The sequence below is a fragment of the Cherax quadricarinatus genome, chromosome 75 (genome assembly GCF_038502225.1).
Source record: "Cherax quadricarinatus isolate ZL_2023a chromosome 75, ASM3850222v1, whole genome shotgun sequence".
Lineage (NCBI taxonomy): Eukaryota > Metazoa > Arthropoda > Malacostraca > Decapoda > Parastacidae > Cherax > Cherax quadricarinatus.
Window position 1 is genome coordinate 2,613,611 of NC_091366.1, and position 20,196 is coordinate 2,633,806.

General features: G+C 41.6%; 1 protein-coding gene across 4 annotated transcripts in view; it reads right to left on the reverse strand.

Moving 5' to 3' along the window:
* Positions 1-1,385: 1,385 nt before the first annotated feature.
* The window catches only part of LOC128691817 (tripartite motif-containing protein 3), a 440,921-nt gene continuing 422,110 nt past the window's right edge, over positions 1,386-20,196 (reverse strand). For all 4 annotated transcript variants that reach the window (XM_070100920.1, XM_070100921.1, XM_070100919.1 and 1 more), the window contains 3 exons: positions 14,670-14,881; positions 9,765-9,905; positions 1,386-3,414 (listed from right to left, as the gene is read on the reverse strand). In XM_070100920.1, the coding sequence (XP_069957021.1) occupies positions 3,262-3,414; positions 9,765-9,905; positions 14,670-14,881 (506 nt within the window). In that variant the 3' untranslated portion in view covers positions 1,386-3,261. The remainder of the gene's footprint in view (positions 3,415-9,764; positions 9,906-14,669; positions 14,882-20,196) is intronic.

The window sequence follows — 20,196 nt, forward strand, 5'->3', positions numbered from 1 at the left end:
ATAACACATCTCTATAATATATACATAAAAAATACATTAACAAGCAAGAGATAATTATAATAATTACTAATAAACCAAAATAATTCACTTAAAAAGCAATTATATCAATATATAAATCAGCGCTATCTATTGAGTTGATTTAAATAACTTAAACTTGATTACCATTTCGTAAATTAAATTTGATTTTTTTTATAATTAATAAACACTAATGAGACACTTCAATTAGTCATATTTTGGCTTTAGTCACGTTATAATACATATATAATTTGATATAACTGAAGGCTCAATAAAAATAATTATGAAAATTATATTTCTAAAAAAAAAGAAATCAATGGGTTACTTAAATGTTGATGGTTAAATATTGACTTTTTTTTCCAAATTTAAGATTACATTAACATCGATACAAAGTGATATTTTGTAAGCTATTTATCAGCGCGATTACAATGGAAATAAGTCATTTTGACTTTTGAGGAGTCAGCTTGATGGGTAATTTATACGTTACTAAATAATTATGAAGGAGAGATAAAATATGCAAAATAACTACAGGGGAAGTTGAATGATAGCTCTAGGCCTTTCATGTTGTAATCAACACTTCATCAGGAGCTTGCAATGTTGCAAAATTTGAGCAGGAATTCCAGGCTGATTCATCCAGGGGAACCTCTCTCTCTCTCTCAAAAAAAAAAAACTTAGATCAATGGTAGTTCTTGACTAACAAACAAAACTTGGGTTCAATCCCCAGGACACTGATCTATATTTTTAACACTGGCCGTTTCCCACCAGGGCCGGGAGACCTGAAAAAGAAACACTTTCATCATCACTCACTCCATCACTGTCTTGCCGGAGGTGTGACGACATCACAGCTCAGATGCTGAAAGGTTAATGTGAGGGAAACTTACCATTGTCAGGGTATGTTAGTGTGAAAAACGAAGAAAAACATAAATGAGAGAAAAGGTCAAGTCCTTTCTTTAATGACCTTACCATAGTGATGCTCTGACTGGTGTCCCATGGTCTGGTAGGTAATGCTCTCTCTCCTCACACGCTGAGTGTCCGTGGTTCGATCTCCGGGAAGAGTGGAAACACTGAGCACGTTTCGTGATGCCTGTTGTCCCAGGTACCTACTTACCTAGCAATAAGTAGGTAGCAGCTGCTTACCTAGTAGTACCTAGCAGTAAGTAGGTACCTGGGTATTTGTGGACTGGTATGGGTGGCATCCTGGGAAACAAGACTGGAGGACCTCAATGGAAATAACAGTCCTCGACGCACTGACTTTCTTGGGTTATTCAGGGTGGCTAACTCTCCGGGTTAAAAATCCGAACACACCTCATCTTGATTAACCATGCAAGACCAGTTGGTCGACCTAATTTTACTTACAAGGTTAATAAAACTTTTCTCTCAGGAACTTTTTAATTGTGATTTTTTCTGCAACACAGATTTTACTTAACAAGCAAACGAATTATAATGTGTAATACGTAAATGCATATATAATGTCTTTATGAGAATGTGTTGCAATAACCAATCGTATATACAAATTATACATTTCAGACTAGTATTCATACATATCTTATTCTAAGAAGCAGACTGAGGGAGATCACAAGAAGCAACTACCACTGAAGTTTACCACTGATAACAGCCATAACAAGATAACCAAGGTTATGATTATTTTAATATATTTTAAAGGTAATTCTCCCTACACTGCTTGTTTGCTGGGAGTTTGTTATATTGAGACTATAGCTAATCTTGTGATAATGTTGGTAGAATTACTGACAATGTTAGGTAAGGACATACATGTAACTAACATTAGTGACAATAACGTAACTAACATTAGTGACAATAACGTAACTAACATTAGTGACAATAACATAACTAACATTAGTGACAATAACGTAACTAACATTAGTGACAATAATGTAACTAACATTAGCGACAATAAAAATGTCACATTAGATGCACTTGTGACCTTTTACCTAAACACAGATAATATTACGAACTATATTCCTGTTTTAATATTGTTTTTTAATCAACCTGATCCCAGAAAAAGTATATAGTATTTAATATAATTTGATTATGAAGTGATCGTATCAGGTTATCTTAAAAATAATTTGTTTATACTTTTATATAATATAGTCATATCTATGAATGTAAATACGAGATATTTACGCTTTTATAACTTTTACACTATGAGATTACAATATGAGATTTTTTACCATAATAACTAAGAAATTTTACATCAGTATCACAACTGCGAAATAAAAGTGAAAAAATAGATCTTATAAATGCAAGATAAAGCAATGATGTGGATATAACTAATTTTGGCAGCTTTATGTTATGAAGCTAAAAGATAACTAAAGAATGTTAAGGTTGAAAAAACTGTAACATTATAACTAAGATGTACCAGGTAACACAATGCTGAGAACCTTCAACACAGTGCAGACATCTTTTAACAATAGCTTGTGTGTGGAGCCACGCTTGCAGTCTACAAGAGCTGTAGTGGTATAATGCTGTTATTGAAATTTTTGTGTATACACTCGATTCATGAAAACTTGAGAAACCACTTGGAACAATGGGTAAGAAGAGATTTAAATATTTTTTCCTGTCTTTGGTGGATGAGCGGGCCTCTGTAGGGAGAAATATCCAAATCTTTTTTACCGTTCGTTTCATTTGGCACAAGTGATTTCTCGCCTTGCGTGTGCACCGTAATGTCAGTGAAGCATTAATGCATCTTTGAAACTTCTCAAAACTATAACATGCTGGAACTTTAGCACCACAGCCATTATAAAGGTAAACGTGAAGGTCTTGTGCTGGTCACCTCACATATTTTACCAACATCTGTTGCATTAATAACAATGTTGATAACTGCTTACGCTGTAACAGCTGCAGTTTGTATGATTTTTTCAACTCTATATATAATCACTCCATTCATACTTTACCTTTCATGTGTTAGTAATAACTTCTGTTGAGATTTATACATGCTTACAAACTTGAGGTAAAATACAAAAATAATTGCTATTGTATTAACTGGAATGCATCATGTAATTCTTGCATAAATGTGGGTTAAAGTCGAGAACACATTTCAGAGTCTCTAAACTAAATTACCTTCCATATCTTCTAGTCCACATTTAATAATGATACATTTTCTCTTTCAAAGTAGAAAGATCATACTTACTTTTCAGTTACATACATAGTAATTACTGTACTCCATTCAAAATCTAAATTGCACATACACAGTGTGGTTAGGCATACTTTGGAGGCTTAGGAACACGTTCACTGGAGGTACTTGTACACTTTGAAGCAATGGTTGCCTGAGTCTGCAACGAAGATCTGGCCATCAGGAGTGAGGGTCATCCCCTGGGGGCCGTACAAGGGATCTGCGAGGGTGTTCACATATGACAGGAAGGACCCCTGAGAGTCAAACACCTGAAAAAGTACAGAACAGCCATTAATATTTTGAATATAAGAGAGTCAAGATAATCCAACCATAGATATTTAGTTAACTTGTGAATACAAAAACATTGGCTCTGCATCTTTTGCATGATGATTTAAACTCTTAATTAACTTCTGCATGACACCCTCCTATTTTAAGTTATTCTAGGTAATTTATACTGTGTATGGTAATTGTATTTATGTGAACCTGAACTTAAATAAACTTAATTACCTATGGATAAAGGAAATGGCATTAATGGTGGCAGACAAGAAATGTAATAAAAATGTAGTCCTACAAGGATAAAAATTCAATGTTTTTAATTAGATCATGTGGGATATTACTCACCAATTTCTCTTAATACCAAACAGCAGTTTTTCTTACTGTAAACATTTATCCCTTTATATGGAAGAAATCGCAATAAAATATGTGATTGCAAATATGTAAAACTATCAACAACACTTTATAAAGTGTAATCACACATAGTAACCTTTAGAAAGAAATAAAATCTGTTTCTTTGTAAAACCCAAACACTTACACCCAAACACTTACACACACACACACACACACACACACACACACACACAACCCGAACCATGATCCTGCAGGAGAAAGCACGGCTGAGAGGCAAGCAGGAGTTCCGGAGTGTGTACCTCGACAGAGACAGAACACAGGACGAAAGGAAGACAATGAAAGAGAGAGTTCAAAAACGAAAGGAGAAATGGGAGGAAATGAAAAAGGAGAGCAGAATAACCCAGGATCAAATGGAAGGACAAGCGCACCCCCCAGAAACACCTGCAGAAGGACTCCAGCCACGACACCCCCAAGGCAACTGAACATTCCAAACCAACCATCACACACCGATCCCTCTGTTTCCACCCCCCGCACCACAGTTACAGTATTAGAACAGAAGTTGAAGGTTTGGTACACAAATGCAGATGGATTAACGAATAAACATGAGGAATGGCAAGAAAGAATCAATGAGAAGTCCCCAGACATCATAGCAGTTACAGAAACAAAACTCATGGAGACAATAACAGATGCAATCTTCCCACCAGGATACCAGATCATGAGGAAAGATAGAAGGGGTAGGGGGGGAGGTGGGGTTGCTCTGCTCGTAAAAAACAGATGGAAATTCGAGAAAATGGAAGGAATAGATGAGACAGGAGAAAGAGACTACATAGCAGGTACACTTCAGTCTGGGGAACACAAAGTGGTCATTGCAGTGATGTATAATCCACCACAGAACTGCAGGAGGCCAAGAGAGGAATATGAAGAGAGCAACAGAGCAATGGTGGACACACTTGCTGAGGTGGCAAGAAGAGCTCACTCCAGCAGAGCAAAGTTGCTGGTTATGGGGGATTTCAACCACAGGGAGATTGACTGGGAAAACCTGGAGCCACATGGGGGTCCCGAAACATGGAGAGCCAGGATGTTGGACGTGGTGCTGGAAAACCTCATGCACCAACATGTTAAGGACACTACCAGAGTGAGAGGGGAGGATGAACCAGCAAGATTGGACCTTGTGTTCACCCTGGGCAGCTCAGACATTGAGGACATCAAGTATGAGAGTCCCCTAGGAGCTAGCGACCACGTGGTTCTGTGCTTTGAATACATAGTAGAGCTGCAAGTGGAGAGAATAACAGGAGTAGAATGGGAAAAGCCTGACTATAAAAGAGGGGACTACATAGGGTTGAAGAACTTCATGCGGGAGGTCCAGTGGGACAGAGAACTGGCAGGAAAGCCAGTAAATGAAATGATGGAATATGTAGCAACAAAATGCAAGGAGGCAGTGGAAAGGTTCATTCCCAAGGGCAACAGTAACAACGGGAAGACCAGAACAAGCCCCTGGTTTACCCGACGGTGTAAGGAGGCAAAAACAAAGTGCAATAGAGAATGGAAAAAGTACAGAAGGCAGAGAACACACGAAAATAGGGAGATCAGTCGCAGAGCCAGGAATGAGTACGCACAGGTAAGGAGGGAGGCCCAGCGACAGTATGAAAATGACATAGCATCGAGAATCAAGACTGACCCGAAACTGTTGTATAGCCACATCAGGAGGAAGACAACAGTCAAAGACCAGGTGATCAGATTAAGGACAGAAGGTGGAGAACTCACAAGAAATGATCAGGAGGTATGTGAGGAGCTGAACAGGAGATTTAAGGAAGTTTTTACAGTAGAGACAGGAAGGGCTGTGGGAAGACAGCACAGAAGGGAACATCAAGAGGGAATATACCAACAAGTGTTGGATGACATACGAACAACTGAGGAGGAGGTGAAGAAGCTCTTAAGTGACCTTGACACCTCAAAGGCGATGGGACCGGACAACATCTCCCCATGGGTCCTTAGAGAAGGAGCAGAGATGCTGTGTGTGCCTCTAACCACAATCTTCAACACATCCCTTGAAACTGGGCAACTACCTGAGAAATGGAAGACAGCTAATGTAGTCCCCATATTTAAGAAAGGAAACAGAAACGAGGCACTAAACTACAGACCTGTGTCTCTGACATGTATTGTGTGCAAAGTCATGGAGAAGATTATCAGGAGGAGAGTGGTCGAACACCTGGAAAGGAACAAGATTATAAATGAAAACCAGCATGGGTTCATGGAAGGCAAATCTTGTATCACAAACCTCCTGGAGTTTTATGACAAGGTAACAGAAAAAAGACACGAGAGAGAGGGTTGGGTAGATTGCGTTTTCCTAGACTGCAGGAAGGCCTTTGACACAGTTCCCCACAAGAGATTAGTGCAGAAGCTGGAGGATCAGGCACACATAAAAGGAAGGGCACTGCAATGGATAAGGGAATACCTGACAGGGAGGCAGCAACGAGTCATGGTACGTGAAGAGGTATCACAGTGGGCGCCTGTTACGAGCGGGGTCCCACAGGGGTCAGTTCTAGGACCAGTGCTATTTTTGATATATGTGAACGACATGATGGAAGGAATAGACTCTGAAGTGTCCCTGTTCGCAGATGACGTGAAGTTGATGAGAAGAATTGAATCGGACGAGGATGAGGCAGGACTGCAAAGAGACCTGGAGAGGCTGGACATGTGGTCCAGTAACTGGCTCCTCGAATTCAATCCAGCCAAATGCAAAGTCATGAAGATTGGGGAGGGGCAAAGAAGACCGCAGACAGAATATAGGCTAGGTGGACAAAGACTACAGACCTCACTCAGGGAGAAAGACCTTGGGGTGACCATAACACCGAGTACATCACCGGAGGCACACATCAACCAAATAACCGCTGCAGCATACGGGCGCCTGGCAAACCTGAGAATAGCGTTCCGATACCTCAATAAGGAATCGTTCAAGACACTGTACACTGTGTATGTTAGGCCCATACTGGAGTATGCAGCACCAGTCTGGAACCCACACCTGGTCAAGCACGTCAAGAAGTTAGAGAAAGTACAAAGGTTTGCAACAAGGCTAGTCCCAGAGCTCAAGGGAATGTCGTACGAGGAAAGGTTAAGGGAAATCGGACTGACGACACTGGAGGACAGAAGGGTCAGGGGAGACATGATAACGACATACAAGATACTGCGGGGAATAGACAAGGTGGACAGAGATAGGATGTTCCAGAGAGGGGACACAGGGACAAGGGGTCACAACTGGAAGCTGAAGACTCAGACGAGTCACAGGGACGTTAGGAAGTATTTCTTCAGTCATAGAGTTGTCAGCAAGTGGAATAGCCTAGCAAGTGAAGTAGTGGAGGCAGGAACCATACATAGTTTTAAGAAGAGGTATGACAAAGCTCAGGAAGCAGAGAGAGAGAGGATCCAGTAGCGATCAGTGAAGAGGCAGGGCCAGGAGCTGAGTCTCGACCCCTGCAACCACAATTAGGTGAGTACAATTAGGTGAGTACACACACGAAGGTGTAGGGAGGCAAAAGCTAAGTGCAACAGAGAATGGAAAAGGTACAGGAGGCAAAGGACCCAAGAAAACAAGGAGATCAGTAGAAGAGGCAGAAACGAGTATGCACAGATAAGGAGGGAGGCCCAACGACAGTATGAAAATGACACAGCATCGAAAGTCAAATCTGACCCGAAACTGCTGTATAGCCACATTAGGAGGAAGACAACAGTCAAGGACCAGGTGATAAGGCTGAGGAAAGAAGGTGGAGAACTCACAAGAAATGATCAAGAGGTATGTGAGGAGCTCAACATGAGATTTAAGAAAGTATTTACAGTAGAGACAGGAAGGCCTCTGGGGGGACAGACCAGATGGGGACACCAGCAAGGAATACACCAACAAGTGTTGGACGACATACATACAGATGAGGAGGAGGTGAAGAAACTGCTAAGGGACATCGATACCTCAAAGGCAATGGGACCGGACATCTCCCCATGGGTCCTTAGAGAGGGAGCAGATATGCTGTGCGTGCCACTTACCACAATCTTCAACACGTCCCTGGAAACTGGGCAACTACCTGAGGTATGGAAGACGGCAAATGTAGTTCCCATTTTTAAAAAAGGAGACAGAAAAGAGGCACTAAACTATAGACCTGTGTCATTGACGTGTATAGTATGCAAAATTATGGAGAAGATTATCAGGAGGAGAGTGGTGGAGCACCTGGAACGGAACAAGAATATAAATGCCAACCAGCATGGATTCATGGAAGTCAAATCCTGTGTCACAAACCTTCTGGAATTTTATGATAAAATAACAGAAGTAAGACACGAGAGAGAGGGGTGGGTTGATTGCATCTTCTTGGACTGCAAGAAGGCCTTTGACACAGTTCCTCACAAGAGATTAGTGCAGAAGCTAGAGCATCAGGCGCATATAACAGGAAGGGCACTGCAATGGATCAGAGAATACCTGACAGGGAGGCAACAACGAGTCATGGTATGTAATGATGTATCACAGTGGGCACCTGTGACGAGCGGGATCCCACAGGGGTCGGTCCTAGGACCAGTGCTATTTTTGGTATATGTGAATGACATGATGGAAGGGTTAGACTCAGAAGTGTCCCTGTTTGCAGATGATGTGAAGTTAATGAGGAGAATTAAATCAGATGAGGACCAGGCAGGTCTTCAAAGAGACCTGGACAGACTGGACACCTGGTCCAGCAAATGGCTTCTCGAATTTAATCCTGCCAAATGCAAAGTCATGAAGATAGGGGAAGGGCACAGAAGACCACAGACAGAGTATAGGCTAGGTGGCCAAAGACTGCAAACCTCACTCAAGGAGAAAGATCTTGGGGTGAGTATAACACCGAACATGTCTCCGGAAGCACACGTCAACCAGATAACTGCTGCAGCATATGGGCGCCTGGCAAACCTGAGAACAGCATTCCGATACCTTAGTAAGGAATCGTTCAAGACACTGTACACCGTGTATGTCAGGCCCATACTGGAGTATGAAGCACCTGTTTGGAACCCGCACTTAATAAAGCACCTCAAGAAACTAGAGAAAGTACAAAGGTTTGCGACAAGGTTAGTTCCAGAGCAAAGGGGAATGTCCTATGAAGAAAGGTTAAGGGAAATCGGCCTGACGACACTGGAGGACAGGAGGGTCAGGGGAGACATGATAACGACATATAAAATACTGCGTGGAATAGACAGGGTGGACAAAGATAGGATGTTCCAGGGAGGGGACACAGAAACAAGAGGCCACAATTGGAAGTTGAAGACACAAATGAGTCAGAGATATTAGGAAGTATTTCTTCAGTCATAGAGCTGTCAGGCAGTGGAATAGCCTAGAAAATGACATAGTGGAGGCAGGAACCATACACAGTTTTAAGACGAGGTTTGATAAAGCTCATGGAGCGGGCAGAGAGAGGGCCCAGTAGCAACCGGTGAAGAGGCGGGGCCAGGAGCTAAGACTCGACCCCTGCAACCACAAATAGGTGAGTACAAATAGGTGAGTACACACACACACACACACACATACATACATATTCAGTCGAGTGTGTAAGCACATAAAAGTGCTCAGGTTTTATTTCCTATTTTCACTGTGGTACTTTTACTTATACTTTTATATACTAAACAGAATCCTTTACTTATCTATCTTAACTTTTTCCACCACATTGTCCTGAGAATTTTCAGCAGTTACCTCTGAAGTTTAGTGCAGGTTAAATATGTTTATTATGAACCCCATACCCATCCTGTGGGCGGTAGTCAAAAGATTACAGATGTATATTACGGGTCCAGGGACTGGACCCCAAAGTTTTGATAGCTGAGCAAGTTACAAAGGTAATGAACTCCAGGTAGATCTAGTCACAATCGTGGCAAGTTACAAAGGTAATTGAAGGAAAAACAACACTAGAAACATTGCCAGGAAGCTCGATGTAAACTGCCTCCTTAAAAGTAGGAAGTTTCATATAAGTTTACTTTGTATAAGCCTCACCTGAATTCTGGAGTTTCCCCAGTCTGCAACTATAATATTGTCATTTGAGTCGACTGCAATGCCAGTAGGGGCATTAAACTGTCCGTTTCCCTCTCCACTCGTACCAAATGTAAATAAGAAGTCTCCATCACTATCAAATACCTAGAGAAAGAGTTGATCACGATATTTTAGCAATTTTAGATATGCAGTAATATGCAGTGTACTGTATTTTCTTACCCCAATGGAAATAAGTCACTTTGTCTGACTATGTTATCCTAGATTATTTACACTATGTATGTTAATTGTACTTAGGTGTACCTGTGCCTAAATAAACTTACTCGTATGGCAGGCAACACACTTGCCTCACACACTGATTATCCGTGATTCGATCCCTGGCCAGGTGCAAACACTGGGCATGTTTTCTTACACCTGCTGTCCCTGCTCACCTAGCAAGCAAGTAGGTACCTGGAAGTTAATCGACTAGTGTGGGTCATATCCTGGGGAGACAAGACTGAAGGACCCTAATAGAAATAAGACAACAGTCCTCGATGACAAAATGACTTTCTTGGGTTATAATAGAGCATAATATAATAGGGCGTAATAGAGGCTCTCTCTGCATTGCAACCCACTATTGTATATACACAATCTCGATGTACTGTTTGCAAAGACATTAAATAAATAAATAAATAACTCTCTGGGGTTAAAAATCTGAACAAAATCTTACTTATCTATCTTTTTAACTGGTAATTGAAGATTGCTGTTATACACTAGCCAAATGACCCTAAAAGGTTAAGCATTTTTAAAGCACTGTAATATATGCGGTAAACAGTAATGAAAGTTGATAAGAGGTGGCCAGCACAGATCAGTGGGTGTACACACACACAGATCAGGAGCTGTGGCTCAACCCCTGCAACCATATATAGGTGAGAGTTGCGAGGAGCTGAGTCTCAACCCCCTACAAACAATATGGTGAGGATGTGAGCATGCACAAAAATGAAGTCACATTACATGGGGGTAGACTTCCTCATGATAAAAGTACCCACGAGTGTGTGAACTAGATTTGATCTGATTGCAATGAGCCAATCAAAGTAATATGCAAATTCCCGTATTTCAGTACGTATATCACATTTCCTTTCCTCTTTTTATTGCAACTTCTGCTTTCACTTTACATGTATCTGTATAATGCAACACAAAGAAAGTCTTCATAAGAACACAAGCTTTGAAACACACAGGATAATATTCCTTCTAATATTTGTTCCATGTGTAGATTCCTTGTAGGTAGTAGGTTGGTAGACAACAGCCACCCAGGGAGGTACTACCAAGGTCCTGCCAAGTGAGTGTAAAACGAAAGCCTGTAATTGTTTTACATGATGATAGGATTGCTGATGTCTTTTGTCTGTCTCATAAACATGCAAGATTTCAGGTACGTCTTGCTACTTCTACTTACACTTAGGTCACACTACACATACATGTACAAGTATATATATACACACCCCTCTGAGTTTTCTGCTACTTTCTTTCTAGTTTTTGTTCTTGTTTATTTCCTCTTATCTCCATGGGGAAGTGGAACAGAATCTTCCTCTGTAAGCCATGCATGTTGTAAGAGGCAACTAAAATGCTGGGAGCAAGGGGCTAGTAACCCCCTCTCCTGTATAAATTACTAAATTTAAAAAGAGAAACTTTTGTTTTTCTTTTTGGGCCACCCTGCCTCGGTAGGATACGGCCGGTTTTGTTGAAAGAAGAAGTGTAGATTCCTCTCTCCCTGACCAGTCTATTCCTAAAAGTTACACCGATCTCTGCCATGCCTAAATATCTCGAGAGATGAAAACTATTTGGATTAATAACTCCAGATGGTTAATATCCCAGGATAACCCAAGAAAGTCAATGTGATATTTTCATGGGGAAGCCTTGTAGGTCCCTCCTTCAGGATGTGACCCACATCTATCAACTAGTAGCTTTCTTTTATCCCTAATAATATTTTATTACATGTAAACTACATTACCTTTACAGTGCTGAAAAGAAATAAATTATTTGTTTTTGTAACTCTTAGATATTCAATTACTGTTGCGTAACATGCAGCTAACTTTACTAGATTTATTCATATATCTTGCATTATCCAGGGTTCAACCTGGGTATTTGTGGTTAGCCCTTAAACTGTCCAAACAGATCTGTGTTCACATGCGTAGTGCTCCAAAAGTAGATCTACGTTTTTTTTACATATTTTCAATAACAAAAAAAAAAAAAACGTAGATCAAAGTTTTTTTTACACGTTTTCAAATGTAAAAAAAAAAAGATCTATTTTTTTTTTACATACTTTCAAATGTCTAAAAAAACATAGATCTACATTTGGACAGTTTAAGGGTTAAGAACTGAACATACTATCACTACATTACAGTACCCAAAATGCTTTATATAAAATCTGGAACACCCTACCTGAAAACTCTAGAACTGCACACACATTCATCACCTTCAAAACTACCATGAGAAAACATCTTATCTCCCTGATACACCCCGTCAACTAACTACACGAATATCACCTGGTGGTTCACACTTACACTCACTCACCCATTTGACCATAAACAGAAATCTCAATCTTAAAATAATGAATCCTAACTAGTCATAAGTTGGTCTGTGATACTCCAATACTGAAACTATGTACTGTGCCAAAACAAAAGCATTCACATTGCTAAACTCACAAACTAGTATTTAGTCACTTAGCCATAATACCAACTTACCTCATAATTTGTAATATTTTAAAGTTAAGAATTAATCTAAGTCTGCCCGAAATGCCTAGCCATGCTAGGTGTTCTAGTGGTACACTCTGTAATGCCTAGCCATGCTAGGTGTTCTAGTGGTACACTCTGTAATGCCTAGCCATGCTAGGTGTTCTAGTGGTACACTCTGTAATGCCTAGCCATGCTAGGTGTTCTAGTGGTACACTCTGTAATACCTAGCCATGCTAGGTGTTCTAGTGGTACACTCTGTAATGCCTAGCCATGCTAGGTGTTCTAGTGGTACAGTCTGTAATACCTAGCCATGCTAGGTGTTCTAGTGGTACACTCTGTAATACCTAGCCATGCTAGGTGTTCTAGTGGTACACTCTGTAATGCCTAGCCATGCTAGGTGTTCTAGTGGTACACTCTGTAATGGTTTAGAAAGACACGTAAGCAAACACTATAACATATTTATTAGAAAACGTTTCGGTCCTGGGACCTTGATCACTTCTAACATACAGAGGTAGAAAGACATTATATATAGGCGGAGAGTGAGATGTGACGCACGTGACCTGAGGAATGTCATAAGAACATAAGAATGGAGGAACACTGTAGAAGGCCTACTGGCCCATGCGAGGCAGGTCCTTATCAAAACAACCTCTGCCTATGATGAGGACCAGTAGACGATGAAATCATGTGACTCCTGTGTTGTTGGGTTGGTGCTGCTTAAGTATCATGTATGCCAATGTTTTTGAAATTTTGTAGTTTCCAGTGTTGCGTTCTATAGTGTCGGTGACGGTGATTAGTGAGGCTTCTAGGCACCGTCGGCGTCTGAGGTCTGGTTCGGTGAGAACGAGTTGTGCCTCGTTCCAGTTCATCAAATGCCCCGTGGAGTCTCTGTGGAGACGATGTAAGGTACGCCTGTGTCCTCCACAGAGAATTTGAATTAAGTGTCTTTTTGAGCATTCATTTGTACCAAACTATTTTCTAACATACCTGCATCAAGATTGTAACCAAATGAACTGTAAACCCAACCATTAATTTCCATGTATTTTTCTACAAAATAGATTTTTTTTACAAGTAAGGTAATACAAGCTAAGACCTTGAGTAGGTGAATGGTTTTGAAAACCGACAAGTTGAAGAACTGAGACACTTATGCAACACATGAGAATCTGCTTTGTATTGGACTGATGAAGCCACTGTGTGGCGATACGTTTCTTCAATAAAGATTCTCATGTGTTGCACAAGTGTCTCAATTCTTCAACTTGTCGGTTTTCAAAACCATTCACCACATCTGTCAGACACTGCAACATCATGGGATCTTGGTACAAAGACTTCAACGCTTGCCCAACCTTTGGATGACAACCTACTTACACAAGTGGCAGGTCCCACTGTGATCCCGCCTCCTCCTGCTACGCCTCACCTGATTACAGTATATAAGCCACGTCTACGGCCCTATGCTGTACATTCTACAAGATTGATGAACTGAACACATCGACTCAAGGCTGAGGGACTGATTACCTCAAACTCCTCCTCATACTCCACTGCTTTGTATTGGACTGATGAAACCACTGTGTGGCGAAACGTTTCTTCAATAAAGATTCTCATGTGTTGCAAAAGTGTCTCAATTCTTCACCTAAGTAGCTTTAAAAAGATATTGAATAAATATATGAGTGAGAAAGGCTGGGTTTGATTAGTATCTGAGGTGAAGAATGAGACAACTGTGTAAAATTTGGGAATGTTTATTCAGGAAATGTTTCACCACTGTGTGGTGGAACATTTCCTTATTCTTCAGCCTGTAGGTTTTCTTGACCATTTATCACAGTGTCTGAGGTATTGAGGTTATTTCCTGGGTAACTCTGGGGAAGGCTGGACCAGTGGGTGGGTGGGAATGATTGGTTTAGAGGAACACCTGCCTGCTTGGGGGCAGCAGGCCTACTGCAATGTTTCCTCCCATTTTTATGTTATCACTTTACAGGAGATAAAACCTCCATGGGGAAGTGGAGAAGAATCCTTCCTCCATAAGCCATGTGTGTCATAAGAGGTGACCAAAATGCCGGAAGCAAGGGGCTAGTAACCCCTTCTCCTGTATAAGTTACTAACTGTTAAAAGAAACCACTTTCATTTTTCTTTTTAAGTCACCCTTCCTCAGTGGGATGCAGCCAGTGCATTGAAAAAGATGAGAAAACATTAAAAAGAAGTCCAATCTCACCTTAACACAGTGATTGTGGAAGTCTGTGATAGCAATATGTCCTCTGCTGTTGACTGCTGCAAAGTGAGGACCAGCAAACTGAAACTCATCAGTTCCTCTGTTACCAAACTTGGTAAGAAGTTTCCCAGACTGTTGAAAAATGCACACACACGATGCTTTGTTGTCCACAACGATGATATGACCATTGTTATCAACACAAACACCTTTGGGTCCTAAGGAGATTATTATCAAGGATTAAGGATTTTATTTCTTTGCATAGTTTACAATGTGTAATTAAATTTTAATTTGCTAAGTACAAGGAAATCAATACTAGTGGCTTTATTTTGTGCCTCGTTATTTTATCACATGTAAACTACATTTTCTGTGTACTGCATAAAAGAAATAAAAATATGAATTTGAATTAATGAGCAATATACAGCAGGCACGTTTGAGCAAGTTAGATAGGAGTGAGTGGGGACAAATGGCTTCTGGGACTTGAGCTGTTGGAGTGTGAGCAGGGTAATATTTCCGAGAAGGAATTCAGGGAAACCGGTTAGCTGGACTTGAGTCCTGGAGGTGGGAAATATAGTGCCTGTACTCTAAAGGAGGGGTTTGGGATATCTGCTGTTTGGAGTGACATTCAAACTGCTGTACATGTGCACCTCTGGCAAGACAATGATCACGTGAATGGTGGTCAAGGTTTCTTTTTCAGGTCACCCTATCTCGGTGGAAGATGGCCAGTGTTAAAAAAATAAATACTGATCTTGTCTCATGATACTACTGTACATGTATACCATGACATCTAGAAATGCTGTAATGCAAATGTGAAAATGTAATAACATTGGTATAATTACCGACAACATGGCAGATACAAGGACACACATGCGACTCGAATGTGCAACCGAGGTGCTTTGCATAACAAGGGGCTTCCTATAAAGTAGTAATATATGCCAGTCACCCTAAGTGTATAATATATATACTGCATTCCACTTTACAAAGTTTGTTTTGTATATTAGTTGTAAATGTGTCCTTTTGCCTAACAAATGTAAAAATTTTCATTAAAAGTTACCTGGAGTTTACCTGGAGAGAGTTCCGGGGGTCAACGCCCCCACGGCCCAGTCTGTGACCAGGCCTCCTGGTGGATCAGAGCCTGATCAACCAGGCTGTTGCTGCTGGCTGCACGCAAACCAACATACGAGCCACAGCGCGGCTGGTCAGGAACCGACTTTAGGTGCTTGTCCAGTGCCAGCTTGAAGACTGCCAGGGGTCTGTTGGTAATCCCCCTTATGTATGCTGGGAGGCAGTTGAACAGTCTTGGGCCCCTGACACTTATTGTATGGTCTCTTAACGTGCTAGTGACACCCCTGCTTTTCATTGGGGGGATGGTGCATCGTCTGCCAAGTCTTTTGCTTTCGTAGTGAGTGATTTTCATGTGCAAGTTCGGTACTAGTCCCTCTAGGATTTTCCAGGTGTATATAATCATGTATCTCTCCCACCTGCGTTCCAGGGAATACAGTTTTAGGAACCTCAAGCGCTCCCAGTAATTGAGGTGTTTTATCTCCGTTATGCGTGCCGTGAAGGTTCTCTGTACATTTTCTAGGTCAGCAATTTCACCTGCCTTGAAAGGTGCTGTTAGTGTGCAGCAATATTCCAGCCTAGATAGAACAAGTGACCTGAAGAGTGTCATCATGGGCTTGGCCTCCCTAGTTTTGAAGGTTCTCATTATCCATCCTGTCATTTTTCTAGCAGATGCAATTGATACAATGTTATGGTCCTTGAAGGTGAGATCCTCTGATATGATCACTCCCAGGTCTTTGACGTTGGTGTTTCGCTCTATTTTGTGGCCAGAATTTGTTTTGTACTCTGATGAAGATTTAATTTCCTCGTGTTTACCATATCTGAGTACAATTGAAATTTCTCATCGTTGAACTTCATATTGTTTTCTGCAGCCCACTGAAAGATTCGGTTGATGTCCGCCTGGAGCCTTGCAGTGTCTGCAGTGGAAGACACTGTCATGAAGATTCGGGTGTCATCTGCAAAGGAAGACACGGTGCTGTGGCTGACATCCTTGTCTATGTCCGATATGAGGATGAGGAACAAGATGGAAGCAAGTACTGTGCCTTGTGGAACAGAGCTTTTCACCATAGCTGCCTCGGACTTTACTCTGTTGACGACTACTCTCTGTGTTCTGTTAGTGAGGAAATTAAAGATCCATCGACCGACTTTTCCTGTTATTCCTTCAGCACACATTTTGTGCGCTATTACGCCATGGTCACACTTGTCGAAGGCTTTTGCAAAGTCTGTGTATATTACATCTGCATTCTTTTTATCTTCTAGTGCATTTAGGACCTTGTCGTAGTGATCCAATAGTTGAGACAGACAGGAGCGACCTGTTCTAAACCCATGTTGCCCTGGGTTGTGTAACTGATGGGTTTCTAGATGGGTGGTGATCGTGCTTCTTAGGACCCTTTCAAAGATTTTTATGATATGGGATGTTAGTGCTATAGGTCTGTAGTTCTTTGCTGTTGCTTTACTGCCCCCTTTGTGGAGTGGGGCTATGTCTGTTGTTTTTAGTAACTGTGGGACGACCCCCGTGTCCATGCTCCCTCTCCATAGGATGGAAAAGGCTCGTGATAGGGGCTTCTTGCAGTTCTTGATGAACATGGAGTTCCATGATTCTGGCCCTGGGGCAGAGTGCATGGGCATGTCATTTATCACCTGTTTGAAGTCATTTGGCGTCAGGATAACATCGGATAGACTTGTGTTAACCAAATTTTGTGGCTCTCTCATAAAAAATTCATTTTGATCTTCGACTCTCAGTCTGGTTAGCGGCTTGCTAAAAACTGAGTCATATTGGGACTTGAGTAGCTCACTCATTTCCTTGCTGTCATCTCTGTAGGACCCATCTTGTTTAAGTAGGGGCCCAATACTGGACGTTGTTCTCGACTTTGATTTGGCATAGGAGAAGAAATACTTTGGGTTTCTTTCGATTTCACTTATGGCTTTTAGTTCTTCCCGCGATTCCTGACTCCTATAAGATTCCTTTAGCTTGCGTTCGATGCTTGCTATTTCTCTGACCAGTGTCTCCCTACGCATTTCAGATACATTGACCTCTTTTAGCCGCTCTGTTATTCTTTTCCGTCGCCTGTAAAGGGAGTGCCTGTCTCTTTCTATTTTACATCTACTCCTCCTTTTTCTTAGAGGAATAAGCCTTGTGCATACATCGAGTGCCACCAAGTTAATCTGTTCTAGGCATAAATTGGGGTCTGTGTTGCTTAGTATATCTTCCCAGCTTATATCGGTTAGGACTTGGTTTACTTGGTCCCACTTTATGTTTTTGTTATTGAAGTTGAATTTGGTGAATGCTCCCTCGTGACTAGTCTCATTATGTCGGTCTGGGGCTCCACGCATACATGTCTGAACCTCAATTATGTTGTGATCTGAGTATATTGTTTTTGATATGGTGACATTTCTTATCAGATCATCATTGTTAGTGAAGATGAGGTCTAGTGTATTCTCCAGTCTAGTAGGCTCTATTATTTGCTGGTTTAAATTGAATTTTGTGCAGAGATTTAAAAGCTCGTGTGAGTGTGTTTTCATCAGAGCTGCCTCCTGGTGTTATTACTGCAACAATATTATTTGCTATATTCCTCCATTTTAGGTGCCTTAAGTTGAAATCCCCCAGGAGCAAGATGTTGGGTGCAGGAGCTGGAAGATTTTCCAGTCAGTGGTCAATTTTTAACAGCTGTTCCTGGGATTGCTGGGATGTTGCATCCGGAGGCTTGTAGACTACCACAATGACTAGGTTTTGGTTCTCGACCTTTACTGCTAAAACTTCCACTACATCATTTGAGGCATTTAGCAGTTCTGTGCAAACAAGTGACTCTGCAATGTACAGGCCAACCCCCCCCCCCCCTTTTGCCTGTTCACTCTGTCACATCTGTATAGGTTGTAACCTGGGATCCATATTTCGTTGTCCAAGTGATCCTTTATGTGGGTCTCGGTGAAAACCGCGAACATTGCCTTTGCCTCTGCAAGCAGTCCACGGATGAAAGGTATTTTGTTGTTTGTTGCTGGCTTTAGACCCTGTATATTTGCAAAGAAGAATGTCATCGGACTGGTGGTATTGTTGGTACTGGGGGGGGATTTTTTTTCCGGCATTAGTATCTGTATCTGTTGGTTTGGAGTGGAGGCCATCGACTGTGGTTCCACTCCAGGAATGACTGGATTTGGTGTATGATTTCTGCCATTTCCTGCCAGTTTTTTTTCCTTCCTGGCACTAAAAAAACCTCTCCCTCTTGAGTGGCTGTGGCTACCCAGGTTTTCCCATGGCCTGGATGTTTTGTAACTTTTTGTACCCTTTAGATGGTGTGCCTGGCAATTTAAGTTATAGCAGTCTTTCCTGTACTGAAAAGGTACACATTTCAGGGTGAAAAAGCTTACAGGAAGGGAGTTTGCATTTTCCTGTTGTCATATGGGCATGGCATTTTCTAGGGTGGTCATAGTTGCACGTCCCGTCTGTTTTTCCAGATTTCCCATGTCTGCAGATTCCAAGTGCATAGTATGTGCACAGGCTTGGTTTCCGTTTGCCTTGGGTTTCTGTGACTGTATTCCCTGTTGGTGCATGTTTCCCTGTCTTATTCCTATCCTCCCTAGCACCAACAATGGAGCTCCCACCAGTTGTTTTTGGTAATATATCCTCACTATTGCTAGTGGAGTCCTCTTGTTTGCTATTTCCTGCGGTATTTCTAGTTTGCAATATTGGTTTTATCTTATCTTTGACTACACTTGTTTCCCCACTACGGCTCCTGTCCCCTATGAGGTCATTTATATGTATTCCTTCCTGCGTATAATTCCCGACTACCAGGACAAAATCTCCAGCTTCACCATTACTGTCTCCCAGGACAGCACCTCCAGCTTCACCATTACTGTCTCCCAGGACAGCACCTCCAGCTTCACCATTACTGTCTCCCAGGACAGCACCTCCAGCTTCACCATTACTGTCTCCCAGGACAGCACCTCCAGCTTCACCATTACTGTCTCCCAGGACAGCACCTCCAGCTTCACCATTACTGTCTCCCAGGACAGCACCTCCAGCTTCACCATTACTCTCTCCCAGGACAGCACCTCCAGCTTCACCATTACTGTCTCCCAGGACAGCACTTCCAGCTTCACCATTACTGTCTCCCAGGACAGCACTATCAGCCCCACATTTACTGACTACCAGGACATCACCTCCAGCCTTACAGTTTCTGACTACATGGCCAGTATCAAGGGCAGTACCATTCAGCCCAGACTTTTTATGTTCCCATCTGTTGTAGAAAGCTTCCAGGTTTTCTATGAAAGCAGCTTTGATGTTATCCTCTTTTAATACCCTTGTGATTTTAGTCCACAGATTTTCCTCATTTGGGCATACCCAAAAACACTTCCCTGTTTTAATACTGCTTGTAGCTAGTTCTTGGATATCTGCACAAGGGGCGTGACACCAATTTCCACAAAAATGACAATTTATGCATGTGGAAGCCCGTTTGTTTGATTGACTGCAGAC